This window comes from Zalophus californianus, chromosome 13 (assembly GCF_009762305.2).
Source record: "Zalophus californianus isolate mZalCal1 chromosome 13, mZalCal1.pri.v2, whole genome shotgun sequence".
Classification (NCBI taxonomy): Eukaryota; Metazoa; Chordata; class Mammalia; order Carnivora; family Otariidae; genus Zalophus; species Zalophus californianus.
This window is the reverse complement of record NC_045607.1, coordinates 21,450,866-21,464,451: the sequence shown is the minus strand read 5'-3', so window position 1 is coordinate 21,464,451 and position 13,586 is coordinate 21,450,866. Positions and strand designations below refer to the sequence as shown.

At 37.4% G+C, this 13,586-nt stretch overlaps 1 protein-coding gene across 11 annotated transcripts in view; it reads right to left on the bottom strand.

Moving 5' to 3' along the window:
• PTBP3 (polypyrimidine tract binding protein 3) overlaps positions 1-13,586 on the bottom strand; it is a 124,162-nt gene that overhangs the window by 38,537 nt on the left and 72,039 nt on the right. For all 11 annotated transcript variants that reach the window (XM_027614598.2, XM_027614599.2, XM_027614600.2 and 8 more), the window contains one exon: positions 8,937-9,101. In XM_027614598.2, coding sequence (XP_027470399.1) covers positions 8,937-9,101 — 165 coding nt within the window. The remainder of the gene's footprint in view (positions 1-8,936; positions 9,102-13,586) is intronic.

The window sequence follows — 13,586 nt, the reverse complement described above, 5'->3', positions numbered from 1 at the left end:
GGGTCCTTGGATCGAGCCCCGCATCAGGCTCCTTGCTCAGCAGGGAGTCTGCTTCTCCCTCTCCCTCTGCCTGCAGCTCCCCCCGTTGTGCTCGCTCGCTCTCTCTGACAAATAAATAAATAAAATCTTAAACAAAAAAACTGTTGGTACGAAAATGACTTAAAACCATGCATGGCTTAAAACAGTGCCCGACAACAGGCACTCAACTATTTAACCTATTTTACAGTATGTCATAAATGGCACAGTACTAAAAACATACTACAATAGGAATTAGTGTTATGAGATAATGGTGTTACAAAGTTACAAAATGAATAAAGTGGAAGTCCTATGGATCAACTATTTCACCTTGAGAATCACCATCTATTTCTCGAGATTTTTACAGGCAGAGAAACTCAAAATGTTCCTCTAGAGGCTGCTCTATTAATTCATTCAATATTCACAGAGCAGGGTTCTAAGCCCTGGGAAATCAGCGGTGAGTAACAAGAGTCTCTGCCCTGAGAAAGGACAGACAACATAATAAACAACATAATGTTTCATCATAAAAAAGTGTTATGAATAAAAATAAAAGGAAAAGGCACGAGAGTGAATTGGAATGCAAGTTGGGAAGGCGCAAGAATGGTCAAAGAAGGCCTCTCCGAAGTGTCTTTGGAAAAGAGGAATAAACAGAGTGTGGGGAAGATTTCCTGACAGATCCCTGGCTACCAATACTCTTAAAATACTTCCTCTATTCCACCACCACAAAGGCTCCTGGCCAGGGTTACTACCATGCACTTTGTTTTCGCCTGACATCCCAACTTAAATTTGGACCTTCCTGAGCCAGAAATCTATCCTTCTACTTCTAAAAATAAAAAGGTAAGTATTCCCTATGCTGGTTAAGAATTTGCTATTATTAAATACTATCTATGAGTGTCCTTAATAGCCAAATGGTCCTCCCTTGTATTTATCACAAAGAGTGATCAAGAATAAATACTCTATGGGTGCCTGGGTGGCTGAGTCAGTTTAAGCATCCGACTCTTGATTGTGGCTCAAGTCCCGCATGGGGCTCTGCACTCAATGGGTCAGTGGGGAGTATGCTTGGGATTCCCTCTCTCATTCATTCATACATGAATGAATGCATGAATGAATGAATGAATAAATAAAATCTTTAAAAAATAATAATTACCCTAAAGCACAGGCAACAAAAAGAAAAAATAGGTAAATTCTACTTCATCAAAATGTAAAACTTTTGTGCTCAAAAGACACTATCAGATACAGAGCAAAACAGCAATCCACAAAACGGGAGATAGTATCTATAAATCATACACCTGATAAGGTATTAAAACCCAGAATGTATAGACTGTTATAAATTCAGCAACAAAAATAATCCAATATAAAAATCAGCAAAGGACTTAAATAGCCAATAAACACATGAAAAGATCCTCAACATCACTAATCATTAGGGAAATGCAAATAAGAACTCAATGAGATACCACTTCACACCCATTAGGACAGCTATTATCAAAAACAAACACAAACAAAAAACATCAGTAGTAAATAACATGATGTCTCATCATAAGAAAGTGTTATGAATAAAAATAAAAGGAAAGGGATGAGAAATATCAAGTGTTGGAGAGGATGTGGAGAAAATTGAACCCTTGTGCACTATTGGTGGGAATGTAAAATGGTGTAGCTGCTATGGAAAATAGTATGGTGGGCTTCAAAGAAATAAAAAGTACAATTACCATATGATCCAACAATTCTATTTCTGAGTATAAACCCTAAAGAACTGAGAGCAGGGATTCAAAGAGCTATCTGAACATTCATGTTCACAACAGCCTTCTTTGCAAAAGATGGAAGCAGCCTAAATGTCCATCTACAAAAATGTGGTGGTAAATACATACAACAGAATATTACTTAGCCTTTAAAAGGAAGGACATTCTGACACATGCTACAACATGGATGAACCTTGAAGACATTTAAGTGAAATATGCCAGTCACAAAATAACAAATTATGCATGATTCCACTTATATGAGTAATCTAGAACAGTCAAATTCACAGAGACAGCAAGTAGAATTGTAGTTACCAGGGGCTGAGAAAGGGGGAATGGGGAATTATTGTTTAATGGGTTTCAGTTTAAGAAGATAAAAAAAATTTCTGGAGATATGTTTGGTGATAATTGCAAAACAATGTGAGTGTACTTAATGTCACTGAACCACACACTTAAAAGTGGTTAAAGTGGTAAAATTTATACATATTTTAAGCTCCTCAAAATTAAATAAATAAAGTAAAAACTATCCTAAAGTCCACATACTATTTTTTGGCAAAATATTCTTTAACATATTATCAGCTCAGAGTCAGACACTTCTTAGAGGAGATAATAGCATTCAACTAGATTTGTGGAACCAATTTGTCTTAGAAGGGTTAACCAAAAAATGTTATTACTTAAAATTAGATAGTCTGAGGGTTCTTTATTGAAATTCTTTAAAAATGTAGCTATTTAATTAAACTCTGGGATCTTATCGCTCTCATTTGGCTATTGTGAAAAACATAAGGAATTTGTTTTTGTATTTTTAATGAAAATTTTAGTCCTGTAACAGGCATTTCCTCAGTACACTTGTGTGTCCTAGATAATATTCTTAGAATTTATAAAAGAATACCAAATTGCTATTATCAAATACTATCTATGAGTGTCCTTAATAGCCAAACGGTCCTCCCTTTCTTTTTTTTTTTAAAGATTTTGTTTATTTATTTGACAGAGAGAGACACAGCGAGAGAGGGAACACAAGCAGAGGGAGTGGGAGAGGGAGAAGCAGGCTCTCCACTGAGCAGGGAGGCCGATGCGGGGCTCGATCCCAGGACCCTGGGATCATGACCTGAGCCGAAGGCGAACGCTTAACAACTGAGCCACCCAGGCGCCCCATGGTCCTCCCTTTTTAATTGGGACGCCTGGGTGGCTCAAACAGTTAAGTGCCTTCGGCTCAGGACATGATCTCGGGGTCCTGATCAAGCCCAGTGGTAGGTTCCCTGCTCAGCGGGGAGTCTGCTTCTTTGTCCCCCACCACTCATGCTGTCTTTCTCTCTCTCTCAAATAAATAAATAAAATCTTAAAAAAAAAAAAAGGAATACCAAATTTGCCTTCTTCTCAGCTGACTGTCAAATAGAGATTTTATGTTGTATCTTTCTTCAAGATATAAGCATTCTTGGGAAAACGTCTTGTATTTTCTTCATTTCCACCTTTGGTGATACTAGGGTCAGACACACACACACCCCAATCTAAATATTATAAGTGCATCAACTGAGTGTTGGCTAAAGGATTAGTAATAGACTTTTTACTGCAGCCACAGGTAGTATTCTAAAGTACAAGATTATATCATATATAATTTTGCCCTGGTGTACCTCTCTAACCACATTTCCTGATATTTTATATCACACTATTTACACCAACATGCAGTTGTCTATAGTTCTCTAAATATACCAAGTGGTTTTAAACTTCTAAGCCTACACATGTGGGTGTTCCCTTTTCTTAGAACTCTGTGCCTACCCTAGTACATTTTCATTTATCTTTTCCAAAACTCAGCTCAAAAGTAATACCACCAGAAAATTCTCTGCCTCTCCCAAATATCAACAGAATTAATTCTCTTTCCTGAATATTACTCCCTTCTTGGTCTCGTATATAAATATTTATTTTGTTTTACTTACATTGTACTATACATTTGTTTACTATCTGTCTCCTTTAATTAGACTGAAAGCTCCTTGAAGATATACACCTAGTCTTAATCATTTCTGTATCACTGAGTACAATTCTTGGCATATAAATAGGTACACTATAAATGCTTAACTGATAAAGAATTACACTCAGATCTGATTGGAGAATTATGGCAACATGCAGTTTTTTTAAAAACAATAAACACTGGGACGGCTGGGTGGCTCAGCTGGCTAAGCATCTGCCTTCAGCTCAGGTCATGATCCCAGGATCCTGGGATCGAGCCCCACATTGGGCTCCTTGCTCGGCAGGGAGTCTGCTTCTCCCTCTGCCTGCTGCTTCCCCTGCTTGTGTTCTCTCTCTCTCTCTCTCTCTCTGAAAAATAAATAAAATCTTAAAAAAATAAACATTTTTGATGTAAAATATCTCATTAATGAAACAGTAAAATCATACAATTTGTTCTCAAATTTGGAATAATTTTACACTAAATTATGCATAGAACCTACTTAATTATCACCCAACTTTCAGATTTTATTAATGTTTACATTCTTTGTCTCATTTAACTTGAACACCACTGTGATGTACATCCTCACTGACTGCTGTCTGGCTGGGTGATTTTTAACTGAATGTGCTAACAGAATATAAATGGACTGAACTGGCTAAGCATGGATAGGTAGTTATCTAGAGTCCCCTGGATTGTATTTGCTGAGAGAGGAACTACAAAGATCAATCTCATACTTTTTTTTTTTTAAGATTTTATTTATTTATTTGGCAGAGAGATACAGAGAGAGAATAAGTAGGCAGAGAGGCAGGCAGAGGGAGAGGGAGAAGCCCGATGCGGGGCTCGATCCCAGGACCCTGGTATTATGACCTGAGCCAAAGGCAGCCGCTTAACCAACTGAGCCACCCAGGCGCCCCCAATCTGATACTCCTGAATAAAGTAAGTGAGGACCAACATCAGGGAATCCAGGCTAATGCCTCAGGTGTGATTTTTAACATCTTTTCATTATAACCAAAATACTAAATTTTAAACAAATTTGGTCTCGTAAGATTAACATTCAGGAAAGTTTAATATATATGGATTTATTAGTATTGATTACAATAATAATTTGACTCTTCGACTCTATTTCCCTAATATATTTATTTTCCTGTCATAAACATAAACAAACACAAAGACTCAACTCTTGATGTCTCCTATGAATTTTAATCTTTTCAAACTTTAAAATGGGATGAAGAGAATACTAAAGATCAAAGTCAGGTAAAATTAATCTTCATGGTGATTTTTATAAATGTAGCACTTAACTAGAAACTGAAAAAGTTCATTTGTATTCACTGTAAAAAGTGTATTGGCCATAATTTGTTTAAAACAGTTCTTGTACCCAACAAAACAGTAAGACTTAAGAACCAGAATTTTATATTGCTAGCACTGACTCTTTTAGTATCATAATAATTGCTTCCTGCAAGTTATTTTTCTTTGTTCTGCAATTCAAAAAGATCCAGTCCTTTATCCCAAAGACATTCATCTATTGGACATTCACAAAAGACCCCCATAAATAACAGTACTTGGAAGTAATGGATTATATGAGAACATTGTTTTGAACTATTTCATTGCACAAAGAAATTTTTTAGTATGCAGGGTTGAATTTACATTATGGATCAGTCAATAAATGCCTTCTTTAGCTACAAATACTCTATAGGTGATGCCATCTAATCCAATGGTTTTAATTACCACCCATATGCTGATGATAACCAAATCTCCAGCCCTGAATTCTTACACCCAATCCAGACTTATTTCCCAACTGTCTATTCAACATCTGCCACTTGGATGCCTAATAGAAAACTTAACATCCAAAACACTACCTCCCACCCCTGGCCCAAATCTTTTTGCCCCTTCATTCAGTCTTCACTATCTTAGTACAAGATCGCTGTATCAGAGGCTCACACCCAAAATTTGGAAGGCATTCTTGATTACTCCTCTTTTTCTTCATAATCCACAACTACTCAACCCATCAGCAAATCCTTCCAAATACATCCATAATCATCACTTCCTGTGACCACATCCTCATGTGGGTCTCACCACCAGCTCTCATCTGTATGCCAAGATTGTCCACTTATGCCTACAATTTATTCTTAACATAGCAACAAGAGTGATTCCATTGAGACATAAATCTATCATTTTACTCCTTTACTCAAAATCCTCTAATAGCTTCCCATCAGCTGGATCCTAACCCCTTCTCTGACTCTTATCATTTATGGCTTTCCTACTTTTTACACTACAATGACATAGCCTCATTTCTGATATTTCAACACATTAAGCATACTTCCACTTTAGGGACTTTGCACCTCCTGTTCCTCCTGTTCTTTCCAACTAGATCATTATTCTACCACATGTACACATAACTTATACCCTCACATACTTCAAGCCTCTGCTCAAATGCCATATTGAAAAGCTCCCTTAACTTTCCTCATCTGAAATAACACTGCTTCCATTTCAGTCACTCAATCCCCTTACCAAGAGCTAAAGAAAAAACACTAGCTTCAATAAATGTTAGAGAACAGTGAAGCTAATGCTAATTCTTCAGCAAAAAGTATAAAATAATCTGCTAATTAATTATAATAGAAGCAACCAAAGCCACACTTCCATGTATTCCTCCATCACAATATTCATCACATTTTATGCTATTACCTATGAAATTATATCTTACGTATAAGACAATAAGAGCAAGGATCAGTTTATTACAATGCAATTACCTACATCTGATAATTACAGCTAACATTTTTTGAGTACTTAATATGTACCTTTCTAATATATACCTTAATATATACACTTCTCTAGGGGCTTTAAATGCATACAAGAAAATGATACAGAGAAGGTAAGTTACTTGCCCAGTTATAGAGATAGTAAGTGATAGAGCCAGGATTCAAACCAGCTCCAGACCTTGTATCCTTAATCATTATGCTATTCTACACTTTAGCTGGCTAATGATATAGAGTGCCAGAGGAGAGGGCTTAATATAATTAGAGAAAGACTGAGGAGGTAAATTTGACCTGAAAACTGACTGATGTAGATTCAACTAAGTGACTATCTCAGTGAAGAGTGCTCCAGGCCTAAGAAATAGAAATGGACTAAGACAGGAATTAACTGGGGAGAGGGGAAACGGTCAAAGGGCCAGAAAAGCCAGGGACTAAATAAGCAGAAGAGTATTAGGAAATGAGGTTAAAGAGATGGGGAGAGGTCTGCATGTGGGAACCTGAAGGGCCTTGGTAAGGACTTTGGTTTTATTCCACCAGCAATGGGAAGGACTTAACAACGGAGTGCAGTAATTGCAAGTCTGAGAGTCCTACCCCCATGGTTACTACTAAGGACGCTCAGAATCACTCCTCTTCACCCTGAAGGACCCCATGATCTTTTAGGAGAGAAACAAGGTTTGTTACTGCTCCCAGGGAAACGATAACTGGAATGATGGGACAGGGCCACATGACGGTAGCTAAGTTTAAGGCTATTTGATGGCAATGCTGAGCCACAGGTGCAAGAACACCTTTTGTAAAACAGGGTGAGTTAGCATTAGCTTCAATGTTATGGTTATAAAAGCAAACAAACACTGCTGATGGATCACAGAGTGTTCAGTGCCACTCCTGGGACAAACAAGAGAAGAAAATCTACCAGAACCAAGAAGCCAATCACTTAAGCAACTGCTGAACCCTTTTAAGGAATGAGGGTGGCTATGGAAAGCCCTGTTAAAGCCCTAAAGACACACTTCACAAATGCATATATTTAGAAAATGGCTTGCAAAAAGCTATCATAGGGAACACAGAAGGCCTAATAAATGGTGTATTTTGATATTTACATGCATGGCATGGGAACTGTATTGGGAAATATATGAGCTTTATTGCCAATTAGTACAATGACTGTGGGAAAGTAACTTATTTCAAAGACCCCAGTTTCCTTACTGATAAAATGTGAGACTAGGATGGAATGCAATTCAATTCTTAAATACACGTGCACATATACACCCCTATGATTCTTCACTTAGTAGTGCGAATCCAAAGGTTTGGAAAACAGTTAAATGATTCTGGACTGACTTGGTATCATGCTATGCAATATATATTGAGATACAAATACGAAAATAACATGTTTTAGTGTTTTAACATTTTAATATATGGGTTGACAGATATAAGGAAATGGAATCAATATGTAGCAAAAGAGGACAAAAACTAACTGCAGTTTTGGGGCTAGATGCCAATGTTCATGCATACAGATAACCAAGTAACCCTACATTTTGAGGATATGTATATATGGAGTATTAGTTAAAAATATAAGAAGCATACAAAACAAAAACTGGACTTAATATTAGGAGGCTTGAGTTCTAACTGGTTCTTCAATTACTCTCTACAATATTCAATTAATCAGTTACTGGAGTCTGTTTTATTCACTTTAAAATTATGTAACTAAGTGAGTTTCCAGCTCTTAAATTCAATATATTCATAGTAGGCCATGATTTGGTGGAGTGCCTTTTACCGTAACAGTTTGGACATATTAATGGGTAGCCTATGAAAATTATGTTGGCCATCAGTCAGCATTTAATATGATACTTCATTTTATATATGCAGTTATCACATACCTTTCTTTCAGAGTTTTTAAAATGAAAATACTCATATGTAAGGAGTCAACAGAAATAAATTAGTTGTTTTCTACATTGATTTTACTTTCTAGGAATAACTATTACCAGTGCTTTTTATAGGATTCTATGTTTTGTTCATTTTCATGCTTAGGTCATGATCTTAGGGTCCTGGGATTGAATCCCATATCAGGCTCTCTGCTCAGCAGGGAGTTCGCTTCTCCTTCTCTCTCAAATAAACAAAGTCTTTAAAAAAAAATTATCTCTAATTAATACTATTTCTTACATGAAACAGGATGTTGAAGGTTTTTTAAAAAAAATTACTATTATTTAAACAAATATACCAACCAAAAAAACTCTAAAGATAATAAAACATCAAAAGTTAAGGGAGTCACATTTGCCTTTTTTTTTTTTTTTTAAGATTTTATTTATTTCTTTCAGAGAAAGAGAGAGAGAGAGAGAGCATGGGCGGGGAGGGTCAGGGAAGAAGCAGACTCCCCGCTGAGTAGGGAGCCTGATGTGGGACTCGATCCCGGGACTCCAGGATCATGACCTGAGCCGAAGGCAGTCGCTTAACCAACTGAGCCACCCAGGCGCCCCACATTTACCTCTTGAAAGTATTATTCCACTTTACCTGATGAAGAACTTCCAAAGTAACAGGGTAAAAGAGGTTTTCAATAATTATTCGGAGCACAGGGCTCTGCCCAGATAGGATTGTGCCTTCATTGGTAGGAGCTCCAGGAAGGGCCAGACTTCCCGACGGGACAGCACTGACAGCCTGCAGTGCAGCTTGGGCTCTCTATAAAATAATCCAAAATGAGAACTTTTAGTTACATTAAAGCATTACATGAATCCTAAAATTCAGTTGATGTAAAATACTATGAAGTAATATAGTTAAATAAAAATATACATATCTACTTTCTCTAGATGCACCTATCCTAAATCTGTAATCAGTTAAGATTCAAAAGACTTGCTTTCTTATAACAATGACACAATATTTAAGAAAGTGCTTAAATTTACTTGAAGAAATGAAAAAAAAAAAACACATGGCAAAATGAGGAAAATTTGGAGATTATTTTTATTTCCTAATTTTTTTTAAAGATTTAATTATGTATTTGAGAGAGAGGGAGAGAGAGTGTGTGTGCAAATGGGGGTGGGGTGGGGACAGAGGGAGAGGAGAGAGAGAATCCCAAGCGGACTCTGCGCCGCGCACAGAGCTGACATGGGGCTTGATCCCACGACCCATGAGATCATGACTGGAGCCAAAACAAGAGTTGAACGCTCAACTGACTGAGCCGCCCAGGAGCCCTTTTATATCCTAATTTTGAAATGACATTAAGAAAAAAAAATGTGAAAGTAACATTAAAGATAACTTAAAAACCACTCAAGTCCCTCTTCCTTTTCCCTCCCTAAACAATTGAGTTCTAAAACCTTCAGGTGGCTTATGATAGATGCAAATATGGAAGAGAGGAGCTATGGTGATTCAGAGGGGGTTAGGAATATATCCCTATAGGAAGGCATCCTGGCATGAGCATCAGAGCCAGAGCAATGTCAGGAGAACATCTAGGTGGTAGGACTGCCTGGCAAGGGCAACCTGAGCCCAAACAAGGTATGAAAGGTATCTATGTGTGTGGGTGGCTCACTACCAGACGTAAGAACCTAAGGAATATGAGAAGGGTAAGAAAGACAACCAGAGGAGAATAGCCTGGGCAGGAGTGTCAGAGCCCAAAGAGAGTCAGGAAAAGGTCCACAGAGTGTGGACGAATATAGAGAAGACAGTCCAAGCTGAGTGAAGAGCAGGTCCATGTAGGCCTGAATGGGGTAAGGAGGTAATTCAATGGTGGGGCAGCCTGGCATGAGATGTAAGAGCCCAAGCAGGGGTAGGCAGACAAGCTTCTTTTTTTTAGAAAGACAACATTTACTTATAATTAAATATTTATGGAACACTATGTGCAGGCATCATTCTAAGTACTCACTATACAAATATCTTTTTTTTTTTAAAGATTTTATTTATTTATTTGACAGACAGAGACACAGTGAGAGAGGGAACACAAGCAGGGGGAGTGGGAGAGGGAGAAGCAGGCTTCCCGCTGAGCAGGGAGCCTGATGCGGGGCTCGATCCCAGGACCCTGGGATCATGACCTGAGCCAATATATCTCTTTAACTCTCACAACAATTTATGAGGTATGCACTATTTTTTTTTAAGATTTATTTATTAGAGAGAGAGAGAGAGAGAGAGAAAGCAGAAGCAGAGGGAGAGGGAGAAGCAGACTCCCCGATGAGCAGGGAGCCTGATGCGGGGCTCCATCCCAGGACCCCAAGATCATGACCTGAGTCCAAGTCAGGCAATTAACTGACTGAGCCACCCAAGCACCCCAAGGTATGTATTATTATTATTCCCATTTTTCAGATAAGAAAACAGTCTGAGATAAGTTAAATGATTTGTTTGGAGCCACAAAGAAAACTGTAAACAGTAGCACTTGAACACAATGTACTCAATGAAAATCTGAAAATGTCTCAGACACAATTCTAAACCCCACTTCTGTCAGACTCCTGGAAAGGTCTACTATTTCTTTCTTTAAAAGATTTTATTTATTTATCTGACAGAGAGAGAGAGCACAAACAGGGGGAGTGGCAGGCAGAGGGAGAAGCAGGATCTCCGCTGAGCTGGGAGCCCGACATGGGGCTTGATCCCAGGACCCTGGGATCATGACCTGAGCTGAAGGCAGACCCTTAACTGACTGAATCACCCAGGCGCCCCAGGTCTACTCTTAGAATTTTTATTTTTGCTGTTGTTCAAGTATAGTTGACATACAGTATTATACTAGTTTCAGGTATACATAGTGATTTGACAATTCTATATATTACTCAATGCTTACCACAAGCCATCTGCCACCATACAACGCTAGTACAATATTATTGACTGTACTCCCTATACTGTACTTTTCATCTACATGACTTACTTATTTTATAACTGGGAGTTTGTGCTTCTTAATCCCCTTCACCTACTTTGCCTGCCCCCCTATCTACGCCCCCTGGGGCAACCACTAGTTTGTTCTCTATATTTAAGAGTCTGTTTTTTGTTTTTCATTTGTCTTATTTTTTAGAGTCCACATGTAAGTAAATCATGTATTTGTCTTTCTCTGTCTGACTTATTTCACTTAGCATAATACCCTCTAGATCCATCCATGTTGTTGCAAATGGCAAGGTTTCATTCAGCAGGTAAGTTTCTAAATATCATGCTCCACTAAAAGGAACTAGGGTGCCCTAAAAAAAATGATTAGTTCTAGAGCTGGAGCAAAGCTCTCTTCTATTACGTTCCTGTCAAAGCTACCAGGAAATACCAGATAAACTCAAACTGAGGGAAATCTTAGAAGACAGGTTGCCTATAATTATCAAAGGTATCAAATCAAGGTCATGAAAATCAAAGAGAAACCTGAGGAACTGTTTCAGAGTGAAAAACACTAAAAGATGTGACATCTATACAGAACATGTGATTCTAAATGTTTTGCTCTAACAAACATTATTGGGAGGATGGGCAAAACCTGAATGGGGACTGAGGACTGAAGGGAAATAATATATCAATGTCAATTTTCCAATTTTGACCTCTATATTTTGGTTGTGTTGGAGGATGTCCTTGATTATAGGAAATGCACACTAAAGTATTAAACAATGAAGACAGATGAGGTTAACAACTTATTCACAAATGCCTGAAGTAATCAAAATTTGTGTTTCCAATTGTGACTGTCTCAAAAATTAAAACAATTATTTAGAAAATGAAGTGGGTGAAAGATAAAAATTGAAGGGAAAAAAGCATGGTTAATGATTAATAAAATTAAATGCAACTTTTCATCAATCTCTTGGTCCTACTCATCATTTCTTAAGAATGGTGATAATTAGTCAAACGCTTGTGATACAAAATGAAAAATCAAAAAAACAAAAAATAATAAATCCCAACACTTTTTTATTGTAATCACTTCCAATTTTAAAGATCACAGTATTCTGCATTATTTTAAATTAAGATTTCTTGCTTTCTGTTTTCATGATTTTAATTTTTACTTTATTATATTATCTCTAATTTGAGTTAAGTAGTTTTCCAACATTATGCTATGAAAAATAACATTAAAACAAGTATCATTCTGAAAGCTGGCTAGCTTTTATTTTCTGTATGCTTAACATTTAACATCCACTTTCATACTTATATACAATTTTTTAGAAGATTTTAAAGAGAGCAAGCGAGAGCACACGAGCAAGTGGGGGGGGGCAGACAGAGAAGCAGACTCGCCGCTGAGCAAGGAGCCAATGAGGGGCTCGATCCCAGGACCCTGCAATCATGACCTGAGCCGAAGGCTAACGCTTAACCGACCGAGCCACCCAGGCACCCCCTTTTTTTATACCTTTTAACAGCATTTTTAGGCCATATAGATTTTTATGTATCAGGTAATGTACAAAGTGCCCAACATCCAGTTTCCAAAGAATCATCATCTTTGAGAACAGTGTATGAATAATTATTTGAAAATTTTATACCACTGGTTTTCAAAACTATGCTCTTTATAAAACAACCATGTTTATGGAAAACTGAGTAACCTAATCCTGCTTCAAACTCAGCAATTTATTTCATCTATTTTACACTGGGCTCCTCTGTAAGAATTTATTTGGATAAAGGGTTCTACTGCTCTCAAGTTTGAAAACTGATTCAAACTTCCACTTTGAGCTTATAATTAGATGAGGGTGGGGTGGGGGTCAATTAAAAATAAAAACACCCAGAACTGATACAGAAGTTAGAATTAGCAGACAAGAACAGTAAAGTAGTATTTATAACTGTCTCTCTCACACACACATACACACACACAAAGTACAGACATGGAAGATAAACGAATAGTGTTTAACTCACGTGTGGCTAGTGGCTAGTGAGCACTTGAAAAGTGCCAAGTGCAATTGAGGCACTAAAATTTTTTTCTTTTTCTTAAAGTTTATTTGTTTTTAATAATCTTTACACCCTATGTGGGACTTGAACTCACAACCCTGAGATCAAGAGTCACATGCTCTTCCGACTGAGCCAGCCAGGCATCCCACATTTTTCATTTTTAAATATATTTAAATTTAGCCATATGTAGCTGGCAGCTACCATACTGAACACAGCTCTAGAAAGTCTAGGGGAAGATGTCATCCTAGAGAGGTTCTAAGTGGAATAATGGTTCTTTCTTTTCTTAGATTAGGATGATTAAATCTTTACAAAAGTAAGCCTGCATAACCAAAAGTAAATTGAACCTGACTTCATTAT